Source organism: Panthera uncia (genome assembly GCF_023721935.1).
Source record: "Panthera uncia isolate 11264 chromosome B2 unlocalized genomic scaffold, Puncia_PCG_1.0 HiC_scaffold_24, whole genome shotgun sequence".
Classification (NCBI taxonomy): Eukaryota; Metazoa; Chordata; class Mammalia; order Carnivora; family Felidae; genus Panthera; species Panthera uncia.
In genome coordinates this window covers 7,810,586-7,836,145 of record NW_026057580.1, presented here as the reverse complement: position 1 = coordinate 7,836,145, position 25,560 = coordinate 7,810,586, and the positions used below count along the sequence as shown (strand labels likewise).

At 43.6% G+C, this 25,560-nt stretch overlaps 1 protein-coding gene and 1 non-coding gene across 4 annotated transcripts in view; one reads left to right on the top strand and one right to left on the bottom strand.

Moving 5' to 3' along the window:
- Positions 1-364: 364 nt before the first annotated feature.
- Positions 365-25,560, bottom strand: part of ILRUN (inflammation and lipid regulator with UBA-like and NBR1-like domains) — a 95,772-nt gene continuing 70,576 nt past the window's right edge. For 2 of the 3 annotated variants that reach the window (XM_049653414.1, XM_049653412.1), the window contains 2 exons: positions 20,217-20,545; positions 365-3,576 (listed from right to left, as the gene is read on the bottom strand). In XM_049653414.1, coding sequence (XP_049509371.1) covers positions 3,541-3,576; positions 20,217-20,545 — 365 coding nt within the window. In that variant the 3' untranslated portion in view covers positions 365-3,540. The other variant, XM_049653413.1, reaches the window with a different exon arrangement.
- On the top strand, positions 25,061-25,163 carry LOC125939179 (U6 spliceosomal RNA). Its single transcript, XR_007462942.1, has one exon. It is a non-coding gene; the product is annotated as a U6 spliceosomal RNA (small nuclear RNA).

Sequence of the window (25,560 nt, the reverse complement as noted above, 5' to 3'; positions counted from 1 at the left end):
CTGTGGACCTAAGGGACACCGGAAATTGTTTCCCCACCTTTTTGATCATTGAGCCAGGAAGGGCAGCAGATCTAATTATAACCCCGGGACTAATTTCCCAAACACAATGAACCTCAGGGTCTCGGTTTTCCCATTTGCAAAAGGAAGACCCAGAGACCAAAAAGTGCACATTGGAGTCACTGTGGGAGCAAGCTGGTACACAGGGTGCCTGAAGGTACAATAAAACTCACTGACACACATGAAAATAGTATTTTTTTTTTTTTTTGGTGTGTGTGTTAATTTAATCATACAAATATTCATTTATACAGTAAGGAAAAGCCTCCCCATCTTCGTCTCCTCCCAGGCACCATGAGGCCCCACCACAAACACCCACCGAGCTTGCTTGCTACACACCACTGTCCAGGTGGAGAGGCAGCCACTGCTGCTCCAGCATTCATCCAGGGAAATGAAGGAAAGGCAAGGCAGGGTGTAGGGTGGGGAATCAGCTTGCACTTCTGAGCCCTGGCGACCCCACCATCCTCTCCTGCTGGGGCTCCGACTGAATTTGGGGATCCCATCCTGGCCACCCTCAAGCCACACTAGCTGTCTTGGTGAGGTTCTATGATGAGCTTAAGGTTACAGCCTATCCTAACTGGGGGAGAGAAGGCTGTTTCTTGTAGAAAAATACCCCGAATTCAACTGTCCCCATGGCAAAAAGAAAAAAAAAAAGGCATGCACGCGTACACACATCCACACACACCTCACTCCATGCACACAATAGGTTCTTCCAGGTCTGAGCCTTCTGCCTCCCTCACTGGGCTCAGGCCCCTAAGGATGCTGTCTGCCTCATCTCATGGGTGCCAGACATTGGTGGTCCTGCCTAGAAGGCAGGCTGCCTTTTGCAGAAGAGCACCAGAGGAGCAGAGCCTACTGGGGCTGAGAGGGTCACCCCTACTACCACTCTAGGCAGGGGGGAGGAGGGGGGCTCTAGGCACTGCTCAGAACTCAAACCAGTGAGAGGAGGCAGAACGAATGGTATTGATACCCTCCTGGTCCTGGCGGAGCCATGGACTCCCTCTACCCCTACTCTATGGTTTGTGCTTGCTCTGGCCCTCTGTAAGCAGCTCACCTCTCCAAGGATGTGTACAGAAATGGTTTGTTCTTGGGAGGGAAGTCAACATGCTTGGGAAAGTCACCTTGCCTACAAGCAAGGAGAGAAGCAGGATGCCTCTGCAGGGCCAGACCCGCTACTGGTGACGTATTAAAGCTCCTGCTGACTAAAGGCAGGTAGCTCCCCTGGGAAATGGGGAAGGGGCACCTGGTGTAGGGCAGATGAGAAAGCCAGGAAACCAGGTGATGTAAAGCCTCCCACAATCCTGCCAGGAGCAGCTGGAAATGTGCTGTTTTCCTGGTTATCAAACCAGCAGAACGGTTGGGCATGTGTGGGCTCCAGGGTGGCAGTGTCCCAGGAGGTTGGCACCAACAGTAGTGGCGATCTGGGCCTAACAGGCCCCTCAGACAAAAAGGCATCGTGAGCCCCTGGCTTGGGCCAGTGATGGCCTGAGCACCAGCAGGGACCACCCCCCTCCTCTGCTCTGCTCTGCTCCAGAATGGAGAACTCATGCGCACTGCAAACGGGTGCTACAGTGTGAGCCCTATTAGTCTAGCCCCAGACCCAGCTGCACTGCCCTTCTCAGCGAGTTGGCTCCACCCTCCCCCAGCACTTCTCCCGTGGACCAAAGTTTATCCTGCCTTTTATTTTTTGGGAGGTGGGGAGGTGAAGGGGGAAATTTCATACAAGCTTTTCTCCCACAATCAAGCTTTAAAAAACAACAGTCTCAGAAGAGGATGAGGAGGAATAAACAACACACATTTTTGGAACTGAGATACCCAGACAGACAGAGACAGACGGGCAGGCAGACCCTCACCCACACCCAGGCTATATGACCCCTTGCAGCCACTCATCACCTGGTCTCCCTGCTTGTCTCACACCCCTGGTGTCGGTGGGGGTGTGGTAACAAGCAGGTGACCCTACAATCACACCCTAGATCCATATCCCCGGCTATCAAACCAACCAAGACTCGAGGGAAGGAGAGGATGAGAAGGAAAGAGAAGAGGGACTTGCATATTCTTGTATCTTTGGCAGACAGCTGTTCTAGCCTGGTTCAAGCTTCCCATGGAGAGATCCACATCTCAACCTGCTTGGAATCCATAGGATGCTAGTGGGGTCACATGCCCAAGTGAGCAGCCAGCCAATTAGCCTCTGCTCTGGCTGGGCTGCCCCTCACCCACCACTTCCCAATAACCAAGCATCCAGCTTGGGGGAGGGAGGGTGGTGGTGGTACTCTCGTTTCATCAAAATGCGATCTCTAAAATCATACAGTCAGTAACTGCGGCCCTTCCCCATGGCCAATTCCCCACTTGGGGCTGTATTTTCATACCTTAACAGCTCAGCCTCCACTAACAGGCTATGAAAATACCACAAAGGACAATGGAAGGGAAACACAGGGAAGGGAGTTGTGTGACAACAGAGAAGCCTGGACACCTTTCCACCCGCCTGCTGCACACTTGCTGGTGAGCTGCACCAACACCCAATATGTGTGTGCATGCGGCACACACATACATACAGCACAGAGGCACTGTTCCCAGAGTGAACAGGGAGCCACTGTGTATGAAGAATCCAAAAGAGCATTAAGTGTGATGGCAATTCTCTCTGCCAAGAGAAACATGGAGGAAAAGCAATTGAATTGATGTTAACTGTGTGCAGAAGGACACCTTTTGGGCTCAGAAATTCCCATGTTACCCCAGATCTGTCCTCAAGGCTTCCTCTGCTGGCCACACAGGGAAGTTTGGTCTTCAGAGAGGTTCTGATGGTAACAAGCCACAGGGGTTGACAAATACAAATGTTAAAGGTGTAAATCAACAGAAGATTAAAGAGAAAAGAAGAGGAAAAGGGTGAGAACTCATTGGCTGATGCCATTAAAAACGAATGGGGTCAGAAACCTCTGGAGTCATGTGGCCCAGGAGATGTCCTCCTGTAGCACTGACCCGAAGAGTCCCCACACATGCCACACCAGCTTTGAACCTGAATCGCTTCCAGAGCAAGCAGCTAATCTATAAAGGGCATGTTATCCCTTATCTAAAAACAAAAGTGGGGCAAGAGGGCAAAAAATGAACATGTGCTCAAAACTACAACCTGTCTGTAGGCAAAATAATTTTTGTTTAAAAAGATGGCTTTTTTTCCCCCATTAAAAAATTTTTTCCTTCCCGAGTGACCTAATGACTTGTTAGACTGACACCTATTAAACAAAACCCAAGGTGGCTGCATGGATTTCTTCTTAGTAGCCTCAACACCATTCCTGCGGTTCAGCACTCACACATGCGCACTGAGTTTACTCAAAACTAGTCTGTTCTGCTTCTTCCTCTTCTTCCAGGATGGGGGGGTGTCAAGCCAGGGGTCCATGCGATGTGGTCTGCAATCCAGAGGAACCCCTTGCCCTCCCCCCCATCCAAAGTCAGGCCTTCTGTCTTTTGTTAATTTTTCTTCTTGCCGACACCCGTTTAAGACTGGCCGAAGGGGTAAGGCCCGTGGAGCCCCTGGAAGAGAGTGAACATAGTCAGTGATGGTAAACAGAGAAGGTACAATTAGACAATCAAAACAAGTAAAAGAATCCCTGGTTCCCCGTGAGCCAGAAGAAAACCCCAAGGCACAGACAAAGCCTGTGGGTTTTCCTTGCCACGCAAAACCTCAGAGGCCAAACATCAGCATTTCAAGTTGCTAAGTGTTCTCACTCTATCACACCATCCAAAGAGAGGAGAGGCTAGGGGGGTAATCCTCATTTTTCAGCTTCTAGATCAATCAGTGCCAACTTTCCTCCACCCAGTTCACAAAGCCTTCCTCCCCTGTGGACAATGTCTCCACCTCTCTGCTAAAGATCTCTGTATGCTGGTTTCTGCACCTTAACTTCAGATGTAGGCGACTTCTGGCTAATGACCCTTATAGTAACAACAATACTGTAGCAGAAATGGCAACTGTCTGTTATCTATAGATAACAGACATGGTATGAGGACCTTTGCATACATTGTCTCTAAGCCTCACCCTGAAAGCCAGGTGAGTGTCAGTATGCTCATTTAACTATGCCCATTGACTGCAGAGACTAAAAGACATGTTCAAAGTCACAGGGGTAGTAAAAGGCAGAGACAAGGTTCTAACCCAAGTCCAATTTCTGTTCTCCCCACGTTGCCTCTCCCCTTGCCACACGATAAGGGTTTCTTCTCAATTCCCAAGGGTATTTTCTGTGCTGCTTGACTGGGGGAAAAGGCTTCATTTCATGTCTCATTTTCCCCTCATGTTAAGAATGAGACACTAAGATATGCTAACACCAAGAGCAACTGCATGAACTTGCCGGAGAACGACCTGTGCCTCCCTCCACCTTCCCACCCTCCTCCTGGAGCGTGCTCCCTGGAAAGACCAGTCAATGCCAAGACCTAGGAGGGCAACAGTTAACTGGTGACAGCCTCACTAGGGTCCTACTCCTCAAAGTGGCCTAGAAGCAGCAGGGCCGTTGGACCAAAGGGACCAAATGGGTACCAAGAGCAGGTGCCTCTGCCATAACCATGACAAATGACCAGAGGGTATTTCCTAATGCTTGACAACTATGTTAAGAATCCTGAATCTAGACAAAATTCGGGGTGAGAAGGCATAAAAGTGATGAATATCAAATTTTCTATTAGCTTGATGGGATGTGGGCAGTCAGAATTTGGTTGTCTTTTTAAAAAAATGACATTTTAAAAAAACATTTTTTTTTAATTTTGAGAGAGAGTGCATGAGCAGGGCAGGGGCAGAGAGAGAAGGAGAGAGAGAGAATCCCGAGCAGGCTCCATGCCATCAGTGCAGAGCCTGACGTGGGGCTTGAACTCACAAAACGTGAGATCATGACCTGAGCCAAAATCAGGAGTTGGATGCTTAACTGACTGTGCCACCCAGGCACCCCCCACCCCCAAATAATACATTTCTTTGTGGAGGGAAAACAGTGCTTGGCTGCAGGGTGGCCAGTGATTAGAATCCTTTTCAGTGTGACTTTGTTTTGTTCGCTTCCACCTCCTTAGCCCAACAGGTCCCCAGTAAACTCTTGGTGACTTAGTAGCTAAAAGAGGACAGGTATTTCCCAGACTACTGCCTGAGGTGTCAGATACCCCTAAGTCACAAGACTACTGGCTCTTCCAAAACCAATTTTTAAAACAGTTGCTTAGGCCTGGGCTCTCTGGAGGTGGTTAGGCTAGAGATGTAAGACCCTCCCTGTTTCCACTACAGTGGGGTATAGGTCATGCAGAACTGGGAGAAAGGGATCTGGGTTCTACTCCCAGCTTTGCACCACCTCATCAACTGACCTTGAGTAAGGTCCCTTCCCCTCACAGGATCTCATCAGGTTCCTCTCTAAATCTTCCCAGAATTTAAAGTTCTAGGAGTCAACACAGCACCTGACTTAGGAGGCTGAAAAACAGGACTCCATGAAAGAATGGAAAGAATGCCCTTTGGTCATGCTTAGGCCAGAGGTCAAAGCTGCCAAGAATAGGGAACATGAGATTAAAGTTTCTATAGTGTTCTCAGTGGAAGGTACTAAAATTGCTTCTGCTTTTTTCCCCTCACCCACATAAAGCCTCAAAAGACCAGAAGTGTGTGTCTAGCTGCTTGGTGGCTGGCATCACTGAACCAAAAATCCTGACAAGGTGATTTGGAGGCAGGCAGGCCAACACGGATGGAGCATCAATCCCATGCCAGGTGCTGCTGTGGCACTGTAACATATTCTCTGTAGTTCTCACAAAGATCCACTAAGACAAGCCAGACTCAGAGAGGTAACCGAATCAAGGGCACAGAACTGGTAAGAGCAGTGTGTTGAAAATGGCCACATGTCGGGGCACCTGGGTGGCTCAGTCGGTCAACTTCAGCTCCGGTCATGATCTCACAGTTTGTGAGTTCTAGCCCTGCACTGGGCTATGTGCTAACAGCTAGCAGCCTGGAGCCTGCTGTGTCTCCCTCTCTCTTTGGCCCTCCGCTACTCATGTTCTGTCTCTCTCTCTCAAAATAAACATTTTTTGTTTTTAAAAAAAAGGTGTTTAAAATGGCCACATGTCTGCCACCCCTCAAGCCAACCACACCTCCAGCAGGCAAGCTGACGCTGTAACTATCTCAGCGGCCATGGTACCACCTGATTAACAAGGAAGGGTGGGTTGGGGGAGCGAAGGGCTCTCGGACTCCATTCTACAGGGCCTGGTTGGAGGTCACACACACCAGATGTAGAAAGTATGGAAGCTTAAAACAAGCTGTGCTCAGTACTTTCCAGCATTTATTCATCTGGAACAACCCAAGGAAAGCAATAAAGCCCTAGATCCCCATAAGATGTAGAACTAATACAATGCTCAAAGGTCTCTGTGCAGGAAAAAATGCACAGAGAAATGAAAACCTGAAAAACGAACAGCATTTGTTGTCTATGAAGTATTTTTCCCTAAATGTAACTGTCTTCCAGACCAAAGCTCCACCCACTTCACATGGGCCTTTCTAAAGCAGGTACTACTAGCCTTGTGACTTGTGTAGAGTGCTTTAGGGAAGGGAGTTCGTGCCTTTGCCAAGAACTGCAGCACATTCCCATTTTACAGGTAAATAAATGGGTCCTGTAAAAGACATAAAGGCAGGGAGAGGGACAAAGACATAATGGGCATCTTCAGAGTTCCACCTGAGTGTCCTGAGTGACATCCGGTGTTGTGTGTAACTAGCTTAGATCATGAACTTGTTGACCTTCTACCTAATAGCTGAGGTTCCATGCCTTTTGGGGGAAAAAATGCTATCTAATTCCCTTTCACCCAGAGAATGGCATATTGGAAGTTGTTGATGTTTTAATTGGTGCAGAAAGGTAGCTTGAGGAACAAACTCTATTCTCACTCACCCCACACCCTGCCAAATTAACTACCATCCCTTCAAGGAAGGGAGAGGAAGCCAACTCTATTTCAAAACGATTTTATCATCTAGACTCCCCACATGCAGGATTATAGGTGTCACAAATGGATCACAGAACACAGGCAATGCAATACCAGTTGTGGAGGAAAAGCCTGGCAGAGATTCCAAGAACAGCGTGTCCAGGGCGCCCTATGGCAGGAGGCCAAGCAGGAAGTGCCTTTCCTAACAGTGGGATGGAGGTATATTCGAAACGGGAGGCCCATCCACATTTCAGGTTGCACTGGAGTTCCAGGACCCAGTGTAACAGGTCCTGGTGGCTAATGTCTCCTACCCCAGCCTAAAAGCAGGGGTTGGCAACAGAGATAATGTTCATTCTCTTCTGGGGCCTAGCAACTCTTCAACCTCTAACCATTGGAAAAGCAAATGCCAAATATTTTAACTAACTTGACATCAACTGACACCTCTCCTAGAACAGTTGTGCCTCTACGAATAAGGAAAACAGGGATAGGTGCATCAGATGGTAATTACCAGAGAGCCCTGAAATGAATGGATTAAGAGAAAAGTGAGGCTGTCGGCATGACAGCAAAACTCAGAGGAGTCTGATGCAGAAGGCTACCCTTCTCTCACCACGTAGGGACTAGCAGCAAGGCTGGATTTATCTATGCTAACAGAAGCTATGAATAATCAAATCTGAGGAGAAGTCCTGCATCTGACTCCAGGTCTAAAGGCCAGCTCCCCAGGGCCCACCTAACTTGCACAGTCCTCAACGCTTTCAAAGGCTACGTCTGCTAGGGGACAAGAAAGTGGTTCTGGCAAAGGAGAGACGGCCTTTAGGTCCATAAGGACTGAGGTGTTGCCTGTGTGCTTCAGCCTTCCTTAAGCTTTTCACCAACAGCTGCAGTACCTATGAGCCCTGGGACCTAAGTTCTACTTGGCTACAGGCCAGGCAAGCCCTCTCAAAGCACAGAAGTGCCACCCCGCCAGCTAAGACAGAGGTGCCTCTCTGCTGGGGTCGGGAAGAAGACCTTGGCCTCAAGCCAGCCGAATCATCACAGTAGCTGGGCTAGGTCTGGAACTGCACTTCCACAATGCAAAAACAATGGAGAGCCATTATTTGGCTAATTTTCTAACATATTTTAACATATTTGTAAAAGACAACATTTACAGACATGAAACAGAGGCTCAGTCCCATTCACCACAATCTCCTAAAAAGATCCAGTACTTGTGATCTTGCTTTCAAGCAAACCTAAAAGTACTATCTCTCTGATTTGTTTTTCACAATAGTTTATCAGCAGAGTCACTCCTAGCCAGCAATCTGGTTATCACTGATCCTATGTGGGTGTGCACCTGCAAAAGTTCTCCTAAAATTAGAGAGAAATCAGAATAACTTTTCCAAAAAAGAGTACTAAAAGTTGTCACTGAGGGAAAACATTAACTGTATGTCAGAGTACCAGAAAGACAGAATACTGGTACTGTTTCAGCTAGAATATTTTTTAAGAGTTTCTTCATCAATTTTCAACAGTATAGTAAGTGCAGGGATATGAGAGCAAGATGCCCTTGAAGAGGGTAGAAACTGTTTCTGCCAATTCGTTATGCCTTACATATGGCAAAACTCAAATATCAGTAAAACGAATGAGTGAAAGAACGGTGAACCACTCCACACTGGCGAGCCATCTGTTTCTTAACACTCCGGGGGGGTGGGGGGGGGGCGGATAAAGGGAGCTGAAATGTCTAATGAAACGAGGATGTCTTATAAGGGCTTTCTGGGTTATGCTTTTACTCTTTGAAAGCTAGTTGTTTAGATAAAGCACCACAACATGGAGACTTTCACTTCCTGTCTTTATTTTGCTTCTTTAAATTTGTGATTTAAATAAATGAAAAGGTTCACACAGGTTAATAAAAAGACAGGACGTATGCTGCAAGGCTGTGAAATAACATGCTCTCCCAGAGTATACTGATGGCAGCATCAGATAACACCACGAGGGCCCTCCTCCTCCTCCTCCTCATTTCCTGGGCCAAACCTGGTCAGCGCTGCGTCTACCTAGTGTTCCTCTTGTATCACTAAGTACACTGAATGCAAACATAGAAGAATACAGGGTTTAGTACTAAGTTCTGTCCTGATCCTGCATTGTAAACATGGTGTGGTGAGGTCCTGTGCACAGGGCTGCTTCGCTGGTAAGGGCCAGAGACTGACCAAGCCCTGATTAAACCTGTTAGTCTCTTCATTAATTAGAAATAAAATAAAGTTGGGGTGCATCCGGCTCTTGTCATTTCGGCTCAGGTCATGATCTCAGGATTGTGAGATAGAGCTCCACGTTGGGCTCTGTGCTAAGCATGGAACTTGCTTGAGATTCTCTCTCTGCCTCTCTCTCAAATAAGTAAATAAATAATAAGCAAACAAACATTAAAAGAAATAGTCTCTATTGGAGTAATAGGAAGGGCAATGAGGACTCTCAAGAGTATTCAAACAAGGACCCTTCTCTCAATGGCTGCCAGTAGCTTAACGAGTCTTCCTAGTGGTATAGGAGTGCCAAGTTAGCAGGACAGGAACTTCTGCAGAAGCTTTAACACTGGTGTTCAAGCCACTTTTGTGGGACAGTCCTCAAAATTTCAAAGACACGTTTGATGGACTGGCTGAGCACGAGTAGGAGAATCAGCCAAAGAAAAGCAAATAAACCAGGGCATGGCTCAGTCAGTTAAGTGTCCAACTCTTGATTTCAGCTCAGGGCATGATCCCAGGTTCGTGAGACTGAGCCCCAAGTTGGGCTCCACCTCAGTGTGAAGCCTGCTTGGGATTCTCTCTCTCAGATTCTCTCTCTCCCTCTGCCCCTCCCTACCTGTACTCTTTCTCTCTCAAATAAACAAACTTTAAAAAGAAAAGAAACCTATTTTTATGCACGAGGGCTGATCATGGGGCAGGCTCAGTTCATAGTCTTCTCACTGTGCCAAAACTGCTGCAAAGCTTGATTCAGTTGTAAGTGTGACAAATTTATTTTTTAAAAAAGCCCTGTAAAACCATTTTTATACTTACCTCTGTGGCACAGTTTTTCTGCTGCTCTTAACTGACTTTTATAGCCATGCTGGGGACCTCCTCATCTATCCATCCATTCTCCCTCTACCCATTCATCCAATCCTTCATCATGCAGCCCTCATTCTTCCTCCCTTCATCATCCATCTCTCCGCCCTCCTTGCATTCTTCCTCCCGTCCATCTAAAGCTCCCCATGGCCAAAGGCAACTCCCAGAGCCTTCACCTACTTCATGGCAAATGAAGAAAATCACCATAAAGAATAAAACTCAAACGTAATTGTGAATGAAAACATATTATTTAAAGTTCTACAGGAGATGAAGGATACTGGCTGGGTTTGATCTCCCCTTTCAGTAAAGACTTCAGGAAAAGTTATTTGCAGCTTGGAATTCTAGCTCCCAAATCCCAGGTAATAGCAAGGGTGCTAGAATCCAGGTGGTAAGCTGGTAGACAGAGCTCTCTCATAGCCATCTCCTAGAGTAGAGGAGATTCCTAAAAAGGAAGAAAGAACTGATAAGGGTCTCACTGGGGAGGATACCCAAAAGGAGAGAAGCTTATCCAAGTTCCTAGCCCTGTCATCACTCGGGCTGGCTGCACTGTCGGGGTCCTGCTAAGCACTGGGTGAGGCTGTTGGTCCCATTTCCTCTCAGAATTCCCATCCAAGCTCCTGTAACCTTTTGTCAATTAGCCTTCCCTTTCTCCCATCTCTCTTAACAATTAGTTCACAGCATCACCCCCTGTCCTGCAATGTCTGGCTGACTGAGGAAGGAGAATAAATGGTCTCTCCTTGGTCTCATTCAGCTATATTTGCTTTCATCTTTTCATAACAGAGTATTGCTGTTACTATGCTTCCTTTCACATTAAACATTGACTCTCCTTTGCTTGGCTTTCAAAGGTCTTCCTCCAAAATTCGCCCCACCTTCTTTAAGCACACCTTACTCCACAGCCAGGCTGGCCAGTGTCCCATGAACACACCCTGCCTGTGGATGCCTCTGGGCCTTCCTGCATGTGGTTCCTCTTCCCTCCGATTCAGTTTGAGCCTATCATCTACCAAGGGATCACTTTCCTGGCTACTCTAAACCTCCCTGCTTTCTCTTTCCTCCAAGTACATTTGTACACTTACTCAAAAGTCAACTGGAACTCAATACACTCTTTACTGGCTGTTCTTTCCTATGAGCTAGTCACATGTATGTAATCAGACAGTAAATTCTTTGAAGCTAAGGATTAGCACCTAGAAGGCCTCACTTATTAACTACATCATATCAAAACTATCTCTGTGGAAAGCAAACAATTTTAATTGGCTATTGGGTAATGAAATCACAGCAAAAAGCCCAAGACCCTCAAGCCTTGAAAGCGAACATCCACAGCTTTGTAAGAGGTCTTGCTTTCAGCTGAGCTCTAAGGAAGCACACATTTTCCCCGAGGCCCAATAGCTCTTCACCTCACATTCAACACCAGTCCTGCTAGAACACAGCTACAGCGGACTTAACTGAGAACAAGACATTCAAAACTTAAGCATCTATACCAGAAGACAGATTCTCACACTTGTGAATTTCACTAGTCCTACCTTGAGAACTTCCATCAGAAACGAAAATGCTAAACTCAGAATATAGGAAAGAAAATGCACCCCTACAACCAAAATAAAATATTCTGGCAATCCTGGGAACACTGGCTGTGTTTCAGCTACAAGACTGCCCGGCATCAGACCAGTCTAAAACAATGCTCAGAGCCCCAAAGCAAACAAATTGGAGTTGAACGGCTTTGAAGCTGTTGAGGTACAAAAGGGAGAGTTCTTGGAGATACTTTTTATTCTCAGTCGGATAGTAATGTTACAAACAACAAAAGACATTTTCTAAGGCTCATGGTGTTTGCTTAATTTATTTTTAAAACGCACACATGACCCATGCCAACGCAAACACCAGCAAGGCTGGGAGGACTTTCCTGGCTCCTCTGGGTTTTCAAAAGAGAGTCATGGTAATATCATTAAACCAGAGTTTCCTGACAATCCCCTTCTGGTACAGAATGTACTAAACGGCCAGCCAACAAGGACAGGTTCCTCTGTTCTGCATTGCTTCCTCCCTGGTCACAAATTCTTTTGGAGCTCCTAAAGATGAATGAGGAAGTCTCTACAACCTGACACTAAGGGTATAAACTACCTTCAGAGAGGGGCGTCTGGGTGGCTCAGTTGGTAAAGCGTCCAACTTTGGCTCAGCTCATGATCTCATGGTTTGTGGGTTCAAGCCCCACATCGGGCTCTGTGCTGACAGCTCAGAGCCTGAAACCTGCTTCAGATTCTATGTCTCCCTCTCTCTCTGCCCCTTCCCTGCTCATACTTTGACTCTCTTTCTCTGTCTCTCTCTCTCTCAAAAATAAACATTAAAAAAAAAACAAACTACCTTCAGAGAACCAACAGACTTTGCTTCTGCCAGCAAACCTCATCACAGTATGGTCTAGAAGAACATTAGACTCAAACTGGGTCCCTGGGTTCCAGCCCATGGTCTACCCCCAATTTTCTATATGAATGTCAGCAAGTCACTTACAACTTCTTCATTATTTTGTCAAATGAAGAGTGTAACTACAGAAGTCACAAGACTGTTATGAATTAAGAATACGCGCAGTAAATGTGTTTTGGATAACACAAAGTTTGTTTACATGTTACATGGACAGTATTGGGCCCAGTTCAGTCTGTGAACCTCTTCTCTATCTATACCAGTGGTTCACAAGTAGGGCGATTTTGTCATCTCTCTGTCCAGAGGACAGTTGACAATGCCTGGAGATATTTTTGGTTGTGAAACTTGGGGGTGGGGAGGTACTACTGGCATGTACTGGGCGAAGGCCAGGAATGCTGCTAGACATCTTACAATGCATTAGACATCCACCATTTCCCACTTATCTTCAAGACTTCTCTGGTCTAAAATTTCAATGGTCTTACTACTTTGATGAGAAATTCTGCTCTACACTCATCACTTAGTGGGCTGCAGCCAGTCTCAGAGCATTAGAGATATAATCTATATGTCACAATTGCCAAATTTGTATCTCCACCCAGACCTCTCTACTAAACTCTAGACGCAACTCAGATATACAACAGCCCACCTGACATCTCCATTTGGATATCTAAAGAAATTGCCAATGTGCCAAAAATGGAACTCCTGACCTCTCCCCACCTCTACCACAGTCTTTTCCTTCTCCATTGATGGCAATTCCATCCCTTTAGTGGCTCAGACCAAAACCCCTGGTTTTTTACTCTTTACTTCTTTTACTTTTTACATCTTTACTCCACTCTCTCTTACATCCACTTTCCAAAGCAGGGGTTTTATTTATCACCTCTCTGCTCAAAGCCCTTTAATGGTTTCCTTTGTCCCTCAGAGCAGAAAGCCCAAAGCTTTACAGAAGGGTCCATAAAGCCCTCCATGATCTGGTTTCCATCCTCTGATTTCACCTTTCTCTACTCTCCTCCTTCATTCTGTTCTTTAAACAAACAAGGTAAACTTCTACTTCAGGGTTTGTACTGACTGTCTCTTTGCCGAAAATATTCTTTCTCTAGATAGTTTTTGCAGAAATAGAATCTGCCTTTAAAGGGAATAAGATAGCCCCTAAGTATGTTCTAGGTCTAAAACACTAAACATGTTCAAAGAGAGATTTTAAATTTGTTCCAGAAAAGTAAAATTTCAGAGACTGTATCTTTTGGCCTCTTGAGGCCGCAAGAGGTATAGGTGTTGCTGTTACAAGAGTGACTTAATGGAAATTTCAATGTCAACAAAAATCTAAACCCAACTAACTATGGAGGTTCTAGGCAATCTTTTCCCTTGGGAAGCTAAAGAGAAAGGCTGGTTTCTGTAGTGTGTGAGGGGAGGTGGTTTAGTAGTAGAGAAGTCATGTAATAGTCAATAATTGGCTTGATCCTCATTTGAAAGGCAGCAATATGTTATAGAAAGCATTCTCTCCCTAGCTCACAGCTGTTAGCTCGGCTAATAATATGTACTGGAACACTATTTGTGATTGGGAATCAATGCAGTACACTGTTAAGAAAGCAGGCTCAGGAGTAAAAAACAATTGCTTTTGTTCATATCCTAGTTTTACCATTTCCTAGCTGCCTGACCCTTGGGCAAGTCATGGAACCTGTGTACCTCAAGTCTCAGCAACTGTAAAGTTAGGGAAATAGCAGCGCCTGCACCATGGTACTGTTGTGTGCACCAAATGAAATAATGCATATCAAACACTGAGCCTGCTGCCTCTGAGGAACAAATACTGGGGGGAAGAGAGGTGACTGGTGTTTCTGTAATAAGCTTTGTAGAACTACTTGGCTCCTTAAACTATGTACACACTGATAGTTTTCACAATAAAAATTAAATTTAAAAAGTTCTCAGTGCAGTGCCTGGCACATAATAAGTACTCAATAAATGGTAGTTTCATAGCTCTAATTACTGCTTTCTGATCAGCCTCTGCCTGGCTGTCGTGTGCCTTTGTTACCTGTCCCTTGCCAGAGGAAAACACAAGCTGGAAAAAATATCAAGTGACCCAAGTTTTCCTTCTAGCTTCGCTTTGAACCATCTTTAAACCTTTCATGAAAGAGTCTGTGAGAACGAAAATTCAAGTTTCGTGGCAGTGGGAAGGTTACACGGCCTGCTATCACCTCACACAACCAAGCAGCACAGCTGTGGACACCACCTACCTGCCTTCCAGTCAAATCCAGTGCCCTCTGAACTGGGCAAATGTTGAACCCAATTCCATTATGTCACCCCAAGCCCATCCCTTATTATTATGCGAAACCAATTAGCTACTTCAAAGTAGACAGGAAGATCCATCTGCCATTATATCCTCAGGCCTACAGAGCAAAAGATTTGCTTTTCCCAAACCTCCCCCAGTAACCTCTAGTATGATTTCTGAACTCTCACCTAAACAGAGAGAAAATAATTCCTCTATGCCTTTGTCAACACAGAAAGCAGCAGGTTAGGAGAGAGTTGACTTCTGATGTAATAAAAGCAGACTGACTCCTGCTCTAGCTCCAGATCCAAAACGTACTAACGGGTGGCAGTCAGACAGAGATAGGAAGAGAAGCAGGTGGGAGTGTGGGCAGGCAGGGCAGATGGCACTCGGCAGTGGCTGACGCTGGAGGAGCACGATGAACCTCCCCACGAAGATAATAACAAGTTTCTCCTTCTGAACCAGCATTTGGCGGAAGTAATAACAGTGCCTCAGACTGTAATCCAGTTTAAAGGAGGAGTATATGACATATACCAGCTCCAAAGATTTTTTTTTTTTTTAAAGTAAGAGCAAACACAAAATAAAATCCATAGGCCATGTAACAAAATAAATGAATCTGGGATTCTTTTCAGTTCCCCCAGTGTAAATTATTACCCTTTTCTTTTTTTTTTTAGAGAAAGGAAGTGAAGCATTTGGCCTTCCTCAAGAACAGCAGCCTCTTGGTTTTTGACAGCCACATTTTTATTCCCATCTGTCCTGAATCAGATTGTTTGGCTGGTGTCTTTTTTCCCTCTGTAAGGCCTTCTTAGAAAACATTTAGACATTAAAAAAATTACTGGCAAATAAGAAAACGAAGCATCTAATTTTAACAGGACTTATCTTTTCCTTCTGGACTTCTATAAATTGGTTTGTTTTGGTTTTTTTTTTTTTTACTATTCTCACACTGTCCAAACAGAAGCTATCCTGGCCTCTAGAGAGGAGTCAGAGAGCTGGAATTCATGGTGAGACTGGCCTGGAGTCAACAGAGTGAGTACCTATCCTACTGCGACTCTGTCCTCAGAGGCTCTTGAGCTAATCACATAGAAAGGTTCATTAAAATAGCCCTACTCTTCACCAATACTTGATCTGACTGTTCATATGGCACAGGTCAACCACAACTGAGCTGACAACGAGGCCAGCCAATAATTTCTAACAAAAGCGAGGAGTCAGATTTATGAATCTTTTGTAGGTCAGCATATACTTACTTTCCTGACTCCCTCTGACAGCTCTCATGCAGGGAGGGGCCAGGATTGTGGGATGGAGCTAGAGCAGGCATTCCCACCCAGAGTTTCCCCCAAGACACGGAGTACTGAGTCCAGAGAGCTTATGGCTATTCAAGTGCAGCTGGGGAAGGGTTTCAGAGATGCCCAGTTCCTGGCACTGACATACGTGCCATTATGTTGACATATCCACGCAGCCCTCATGGAGCAGGTGCATGAAGCAATCTTTTTATTTCATCCTACCAACCTTAGCAAGTTAAACTGTAACTATGGAAGCAGCAGGGAATTATATGTGTCTACTACAACCATGGTCATGGGCTTAATGGCAGGCAGGGAATTTCTTTAGAATAAGTCAAACCTATTGCCAACCCTGATCCCGGACACCAGGGCATAAGGTATTCCTCCTACCCATCCAATGAAGACGACACCCTGGGATGAACTGAAAACACATGTCCCAACTCTAGAGCCCCAAGGGTCTCTTTCATCCTTTCCATTCATTTATAAATAAAAGGGTGCTAATTATTATAAACACCACACGGTTTATGTACCCCAAGAGTTATAAGAATAGTTCTTATTTTTATCAACCAGGAAAAGAAGTCACTACTTTAAAGATTCAACAGGGGTGCCTGGGTGGCTCAGTCGGTTAAGTGTCCGACTTCGGCTCAGGTCATGATCTCACGGTCTGTGAGTTCGAGCCCCGCGTCGGGCTCTGTGCTGACAGCTCAGAGCCTGGAGCCTGTTTCAGATTCTGTGTCTCCCTCTCTCTCTGCTCCTCCCCTGTTCATGCTCTGTCTCTGTCTCAAAAATAAATAAACGTTAAAAAAAAAAAAAAATTTTAAAGATTCAACAAACAAGAGAACTCTCCAAACAGGCACTCTCCAGTTTACATTAGAGCCACTTATCTTATTTCAACTCTGCTTTCTTTTTACTCCTTCATGATATTGATCATCAGTTCAGTAAATGCTTTCACTCAACATAGCCTCCAGCCCAAAAGGAGGATCTAGGGAGAGCCCAGGTTCACCTACTAATAATGAGTTTTAGTAATGTGGCACCTTGGATTTGAATCCCAGCTCTGCCTCTCAATAGCTATGTAATATTGGGCAAGTAACTAGGTCCCTTTGAGCTTTTGTTTTCTTGTCAAAAAATGAGATGACACGTGTAAAGTACTTGGCAACACATCTGGCACATATGAACAGCTAAAAAGTAATTCTGGTATATAACTGATCTCATCACTGTGTCAAGTATACCCTTCAAGTATACCCTCGAACATACTTGAGCATGCCTGCCTTTAAAAATAAATAAATCTAGGGGTGTCTTGGTGGCTCAGCAGGTTAAGTGTCTGACTTCAGTTCAGGTCATGATCTCGTGGTTCACGAGTTGTAGCCCCACATCGAGATCTGTGCTGACAGCTCAGAGCCCGGAGCCTGCTTTGACTCTGTCTCCCTCTCTCTCCGCTCCTCCCCATTCGTGCACGCGCTCACACTTGCGCGCGCTCCCTCTCTCTCTCTCTCTCTCTCTCAAAAATAAAAACATTAAAATAACTTTTTAAATTTTATAATAAATAAATAAATCTATATTCTCAAGCCAAACATGAATGTTTAGAATTATGAATAAGCTCTGCTTTAAGATATCCATTTAAGTACAGTCCCAAATCTTTTCAAAGTCATTTATAATTATTTCATCCACTGCTCCTCAAATGAAAGCACTGCAAATGACTGAACCCTTCTCTCGTTGTCCATCATCCACATCTCCTGACCACACATCTTACTCATTCTGCCCTCAGCACTTAAACTGTACCTCCACTCTCTTTCCTGTCTATCCTTCCAAATCTATTCTTTGAAACCCTTTTCCATCAACCCAATCTCTTCTTCCTCTCTGCCCTAACTCTAATCCACAGTCATACACACAAATTACAAAACACACTTTGACTGTTATTCTCAGTCCATACTTCATCTTGACTGAACTGTTCTCTAATTGCTGTGTACATGTTTCATCTCCCCTACTGTACTGTAAGCTACTAGTTGGAAGGGGTAACTTCATGTATTCAAGTCTCCTACTGAACAACGTACACTGATCTAAACAGTACACAGATGTGTTAATAAATATTTACTGATGACTGTTTATACCACTACCCTTGTTCCTAAGAAGTCTTAAGAGGTGGAGCTGACTCAACTTTAGCCAGAAATGCTTTTAGAGAACTTGCCAGATGTTCACCTAAGTGCATTCTGAATAAGATTCTGCTTAAATTAAGAAACAAGGGAGGCTCCAATTTCTCTTTGGCACCTAAGTGCCATATTCTCAATGTATTATAGCCAACAGTCTCCTTGAATATCATCTCCAATGAGAACCTTTTCTCTGAGGTTCTTGCAAATACTACTTCTAAATGATCCTACAGAGTTCATGACAAAAAAGAAAAAATACAAAATTAGGTAACATACCATGAATTCACCAACCTCAGGAAATCTCAATAGCGTCACCTAGCCCAGCCCTTCCAAAAAAAGTAACATGGTAGGACCTCAATTAAGGCTTGTAGGTAATCCATTCTGACCCCCCAGTCAATCTCTCCCCAGCTCCCACACCCCAGGCCAGGGCAATGATCACAGAATTGGCCAAAAGGCATCAGTCCCTAAAGGGGCTCCCTACAGGAGCTACAAGCAACTGACAGGTTCACAACTTACGAAGATGAGTGCAGTGCCCTGGCCAAGAACACCAGCCCTCTCCTAAGACCACAGTGACTACTGAGCCAGGCAGCTCACAGTTGGGTGAGGGGGCTTCCATTATATAAAGTACTTGAACAACTGGTGTTGCCTCCTCCAACTCTCATCTTCCTATTAAACTCAATTGCAAGTTCCAGTTCTAACAGGGTAAGCTTCCCTAAGGGCTTGGCTCACTTAAGCACCTTGAGCAGTCATACTCTGGATGATTAAATTTAAGGAAGAAAAATCTGGAGAAATAGGAGCTTGGAGGAAAACCTTTTATTATAGTGTTTTGACATGAAGTCTTTCCTCAAATACAGGCAATTTTCTGTCTTGCCAATTAACTTCTCTTATAGCCTGTACAACTACCATGATTCCGCAGAATCTTTTAGAACAACCATCTAAACAACCAAAAAAATCAATCCTTTGTTACATCACTACTGAATGAAGTCTCTTACTAGACTGTGTGGGGGAAAAAAGGATTCACATCTCTAGGTTTCTTTTTAATTTGTCTCTTGATCTGGACCATATATAAAGCATTAGCCAGAAAAATACCATTCTTACAACAGACAAGCAATTTGTCTCTCAAATAAATATCAATTTTATTTTAAAAACTTGAGGGTAAATGCCAACATGAAGCAAGGGCAGACTTACCAGTTATATGATCATATAGGTGGGATGCTGGGCCTATTACACAGCATTATTATTAATCAGAGAAGAATGCGCAGGAATGCTCACAGGCCCTGCCATACCAAACACCTCCAACAGTGAGCTTTTAGCATCAGGGCTTTATTCAGCCAACCAAAACCAACAACCAAGAACCATCATCACCTTAGCAGAGTGTGGAAGACACGGGTTAATCAGCTAGCATGGAGAGAAACAGACCAAGAAATCAAACACCCAGAAAAGTGTCTCAGAACAATCAGAATATTTAACATCATGGTGAACTTAACAATCAATTCTCTCACTGCCCCACACATAAAAAGTCAAAATATCACTTGGACCACTCTTGGTTGTGGGTGAGGAGGTAGATGGGCCATAACAGACTGAAAATACATTGATAAGAAGACATACAAACAAGATAAATGAAGAGAAAGCCAACAACAATATTTAGGATAAATAATTGAGTTTGTCTTTTTTCCTTGGAAAAAACAAAAGCCCCACCCAAAACAAAAAACAAACAAAACAACAACAAAAAAAAAAAACCCTAAAACCCCAAAACAACAAAGTAGGAGGAAATTCCAAAGGTATGTTGTTGTTCTAGGTTTAGCATACATTTATACCAGAAGGACGGCTGGTGATATTTTGACTTTCTTTTTTTTTTTAATGCTAAAGGTAAAAAAAGTGTGTTCTTTCAACACCCAAACCAGAGCAGAGAGACAGTAGTAAATTACAAATGTGGATAAAGTAACATCCACAGGACATGAAGATGGGGGGGGGGGGAGGGGAGAAGGGGTAGGTTTTTGTATTCTTGCTGTTGGCAGGAAAGCTAAGCAGTCTTAAAGAACATTCTAGGCTTCTAGGTTTGCCATGAAGGGGTATCACAAATCCCAAGGCCCACCACCTACCCCTTCTCCTCTTCTCCGAGGGCACCTACCTTACTGTAAGTCACTACTGATAAGTTGTTTGCGTGACTGCTGGGGGACAGATTTACAGAGTTCTGTGAGAGTCTATTCTCATCTTGCTCGGTTTGGTCAGGAGCAGGAGCCCATGTGTTTTTGCTGATCGAGTCGAACTCGGAACCCCCAGGGTCTTTTAAGTTGTTTTCATCTGATTGTCGGTTCTTTTGGGGAGAGGCAAACGGGTTGAAGTTTCCTTCTACCTTGCGATGCGGCTGTGTGTTGAACTCCGTTTCAAAAGATGACAGCTGCTGCGTTACTCCTAAAAGTCCACCCACCTCCACACTGAGAATCACCCAGATGACATCTGAAACAAAAAGGCAACTCACATCAATGACAGGCATACCCTCAAGGCCCACAGCAGCCACCACCAAAAACCCCAACCATCACCCAAAGCATAAAGAGCTAATTTTAAAAGCTTGCTGACAAAGTAGCGCAGTGCATTTGCACTGCATGAATTTCTACATTTTTGGTAATGTCAAGTTCAAACTCCAGTACACATTCAGTAGAGGTCTATCATAAGACCCATGAAACTATTTGTGAAAAGGTTACCAGCTGATTCTGATGCACAGCCACATTTGGAAATCACTGCTCCAGAGAACAATGATCTTTAGGTAGAAACCCAAAAGCTATTTTCCCAGAATTATAATCTCTTTGTGGTTCTTGCTTTATTTTGAATGTATATAACTTAGAAAACTCAGGGCAGGCATAATTCTTGAGCCAAAAAATGCTTATAATTACTATAATAAGCAACCTATCAACTGTCCCCTCCCTACCTCTAGCAATTTAGAGTGACTACATATTGTCTGAACTAGGACAACTGAGAATAAAGGGGGAAGCTATTAATAATGACACCAGGACATAAGTGTAAACCAGCACTAACCCTGACTATTAAAACAAATATCACCTAGGGTGTTTTTTCTCCTAACAACCTATGTGATCAAAGGATACCAAAAATTTAGTATGTCCCAGACTTTCTAAAATAATCCAATTCAACACCAACTTTGCCTTTGTTATAATAGAGGGACACCCCACCATCTACATTGAAACCATAAGAGATTTGTTTTAGAAGATGCACCACAGGACTTTTGGTCATAATTCAGTTATTTCCTCAACTGCCAAAGCTAAGGGTTCAAATAGAAGAATAAAGAAAGAGGCTGTTTCCTTTGATGTCTGGCACCTCAATTTAGAGAACAGTGACATCAACTTTCCTGCTGGAAGGCTTTTAAAAAGCAAGCTGCAGGAAGGCCAAGAAGTGGGAACCCAGCTGAAAAAAATATGAAAATCTGTCCAAGGCTCTTAAATAACTGCTGAATGATTGATAAGAAAAGGCTAATAAAATTCATCGGTAACCTAAACAGAAATACAGATAATATTAAGCCTAGGGGGGAAAAACACTAAAAAGTATAGTGAGGAGACTGAGGGAAACCCTCTTGGGCTGTGCTTATTCTCAATTTTCAATTTGGGTTCTGTATCTGAGGACGGCCATAAATACTCAATTTGTGTTCAGTGGTTTGGGAGCTCTATTAAAAACTTGGTTGCAAGCGAACAGCTAGGAGCCAGAACCCTAGTAAGTGGAGATGCAGTGACACCTGCTGTTCACTTCTGGAACTAGCAATTCTTTGCAGCCACTAGCTGTGCTAGCATGTTAGGAATGGGAATCCATTCCAGACACTTTTCATTAAGGCAAAGGTGAATCCTCATGTAAACTAGTACCATAAAAGTTCAACCTGTTAATTAACATTGTAAGCCAGGACATTCAGCATGCCACTTCACTCAGAAATCTGGGACAGTGCCAGGAATAGTGGGTCAGAGAACTTTCATTCAAAACTCGAAGTCAATCTCATAAACCAACATGATGTAGGCCTTAAAGAACAATTCAACGGCAGGCACCTGGGAGATTCATTCCATGCTTTCCTCTCCTAGCTTTCTAACCAAAGGCAACATTTCTTCACTCTATTGTTTGTTTTCCCTAAACAGATATGCCCTGTCTTACAGCATATTAATTCTTACTTCTTCTCTTTCACCCCTCTGTTTTCCAAAATCCTTTTGTAAGTACATAATGTTTTACATACTCAGCTACAGGTCATGTGCTTCCTTCACTTTGCTTATGGGAAAGGATAGTCTTCTGAAGACTGTTATCAGTATATGAGGCTAATGACATTTTCCTCCCTGGCTTTAAGAGCTAAAACTTCTTTCATATAACTCATAGAGCCATGTCACATGTAAGCCACTGCACTCTCTTCACCTTGGCTATTCTTCTGTACTGTTCACAGGCTAAACACAGTAGCTGTAAAGAGAAGGTCATTTAAGAAACCATTGGTTTATAAACGCCAACAATGAACACTTCAGTTCTGATCTTCTAAATATATGCCTTCTACATGGTTCAATCTCAGCCATGTAGGTACTACCACTAGCCTTCACATTTCAGAATGTGTCCATTCCAATCATGGTGTGTGTGTGTGTGTGTGTGTGTGTGTGTGTGTGTTAATCAAACAAATAAAAACAGCGACAGAAATGGACCCAATAAGCTTGTTTCAGAGAGGCTTACCACTTCCAGTTCTTGCCAGATGTCTTAATTACTGAGATAAGAACTGCCAGCCACGTTATTTTACTACTTGTGATGATAAAATCATAGCTGTAAGAAATCTTAGGGGTCATCTAATGGAACAGCTGCACTTTCTTGATAAAGGATCTGAGGTCTGGAGGTAGAAGTGATGGGCCCAAGATCAGATTTCAAGTTAAAAGCCAACTTACATGGTGACTGAGAACGCTCAACTCAGAGTAACTGGTATAGCTCATATTTATTTTCCTCAACAGGAACTTGAGAACCCAAGAACCCAGGGAACTAAAGCTATAGTTAAGTCAGTCTTATTTCCCAGGAAAAAGTATCTTTACCCACAAACATATATGATCTTTGGCACCAATAATAAGAACGGGCCAACATTCTAGGATGTCCTAGAAAAGTAGCCAATAAAGTAGAACCAAGTGCCAAGCCTACACATTCAGGGCTTAAGAGCAAATGGAGAAACTGATTTTAGAATGTGTTGCCTTAAGGTGGTTTTCAAAAAGCACCTGAACCAGGACTTTGGAACTAGATGGTACTGTAAATATTGTTTCATTCAATTCGTCCCTTTTACATATAAAACCTTCAGCAAGTATAGAACTTTAATAAGTATAAACTTCCTTTTGTAGAAATGTATGATAAATTACTGAAGAGAGAACATGAACTTTTTATTTCTTAAGTTTAGATTAGAAATGCAGAGTAAAAGGGAAATATTTTACTTGAAGCCCAACTCCATAATCTTAATGAACCATGGTGATATACAAAGACATCTCAGATTATGGTGGATATGTTAAAAACATATCTAAAAGCTAGCATCACAGATCAAATCAATTATAATAAACATAAATAAACATCTACAATTTGTCCACCAAAATAGAATTGCTAAAAATCAGTACAATATTCAAACTGGTAAATTTGTTTCTTGTGGGGATATGGGTTATAAGACAGGTACAGCATGGGTACATGTGTACTGGGGATGAACAGTGAAATGGTGGGAGCAAGGTTCCTCATTGTTGAAGAAGGATATTATAGATGAGCAAGAAAAGAAAACATTCTAAAATGAACTCTGTGGTACTAAAGTCCAAGACATCAATATAAACTCATGTTTATCTTGATATATATGCAGATGAAGAAACACAGAAACAATGATAGATATGTCTATATTCAGAGATTAGTATGTATACACATGCTACCCAGCTCTGCCTGCTGAGAAGGCCTAGAAGTAATGACAGCCAAGCAGCATTAAACATACCCAGTGGCCAGTGGTTTCTGAACTCCATTCTCCAATAAAAAGAACAAGGGGTCCTCAGAAAAATGGCTGATTCTAGGGCTAAGTCACGGAAAATATAAGATGAGCCTGGACTATATTTGTAGTATCAGAAAGTAAGGAAGTGTTCAAAAAAAACCAAAAGGATAAGAGTATGTCAAAGGGATGCATGAGTCACCTAAAAGACCTCCCTCTGGCCAAAGCTGGAATAATTCAGGCAACAAGATAAATAACATAGTACTGGATTATAACTCAAAGTATAAAAAAAATACACATGAGTCCTTAGTGATATAAACAAATGATTAAATAAATTGATGAGAAGAGTCAAATTTCTTTACATAAGAACTCTAAATAAGGGGTACTTGGCTCACTTACAACTCTTGATCTCAGCTCCAACTCTTGATCTCAGATCAGGTCTTGATCTGAGGATCGAGAGTTCAAGCCCTGCGTTGGGCTCTGTGCTAGGTGAGAAGCCTTCTTAAAGAACTCCAAATAATATACGCAGATGCTCCTCCTTCTAAGAGATGGGAGTTTAATTCCATATATCTCCCAACCCATTTTGAGTACGGACTAGACTCAGTGATTTGCTTCCAAAGAACAGAGTAGGGAATGAAAAAAACAATAACTTTTACAACAGATAAACTGGCAACCAAACAATTTAATCAAGTGACCAATTTTAATCACTAGTGATGTTATGGAAACATCAGGTGCCCCCTGGGAGGGCACTTCACCTCTGCAGCATTGTTCCCCAAACCTGTAACATCAGTCTAAATTGAGGAAAACATAAAAGCTCAAACTGGGGGACATTATAAAAGGTAATTGCCAGTATTCCTCTAAACTATCATGGGTCATGAAAAATATGGAAAAGACTGAGAAACTGTCAGGGATCAGAGGAGACTGAAAGACAAGACAACTACATGTAATGTGGTATCCTAGGACGGATTCTGGAGGTCATGAGTGGAAAAACTGGTAAAAACTAAAGTCTGTGCTCACTTTGGCAGTGCATATGTTAAAACTGGAACGATACAGCGAAGATTAATGTGGCCGCTGTACAAAGATGACATGAGAATTTGTGAAGTGTTCCACATTTTTTTCAAAAATCTAAATAAAGTCTGGAATTTAGTTAATAGTAATGTGCCAATGTTGAGGTCTTCCTTCTAACGAGTCGCCCATTCAACTAGACACATGAGTTCACTCTTCCATGCAGTGTGATGTCTCTCTTCTTCTGTGCAACCCCTTCTCAGTACACCAGTAAGGGCCAGTTAACAGTCTTCGAACAGAGGGAACAGCAACAACTATACAAATAAGCCATCATCTGGATGTGCATATTGGGCTGAAGCTGCCCAATGACATCCAGAGCTTGCTTCTGTGACAGAAAGTCACTTACAGAAAGCAATAATCTGCCACATCAATATGTCCCACTTGGTCTGGACATCCCCAGGGAAAAGGCCAGGAGACTTGACAAAGCACAACTTTTACATATTAAGTT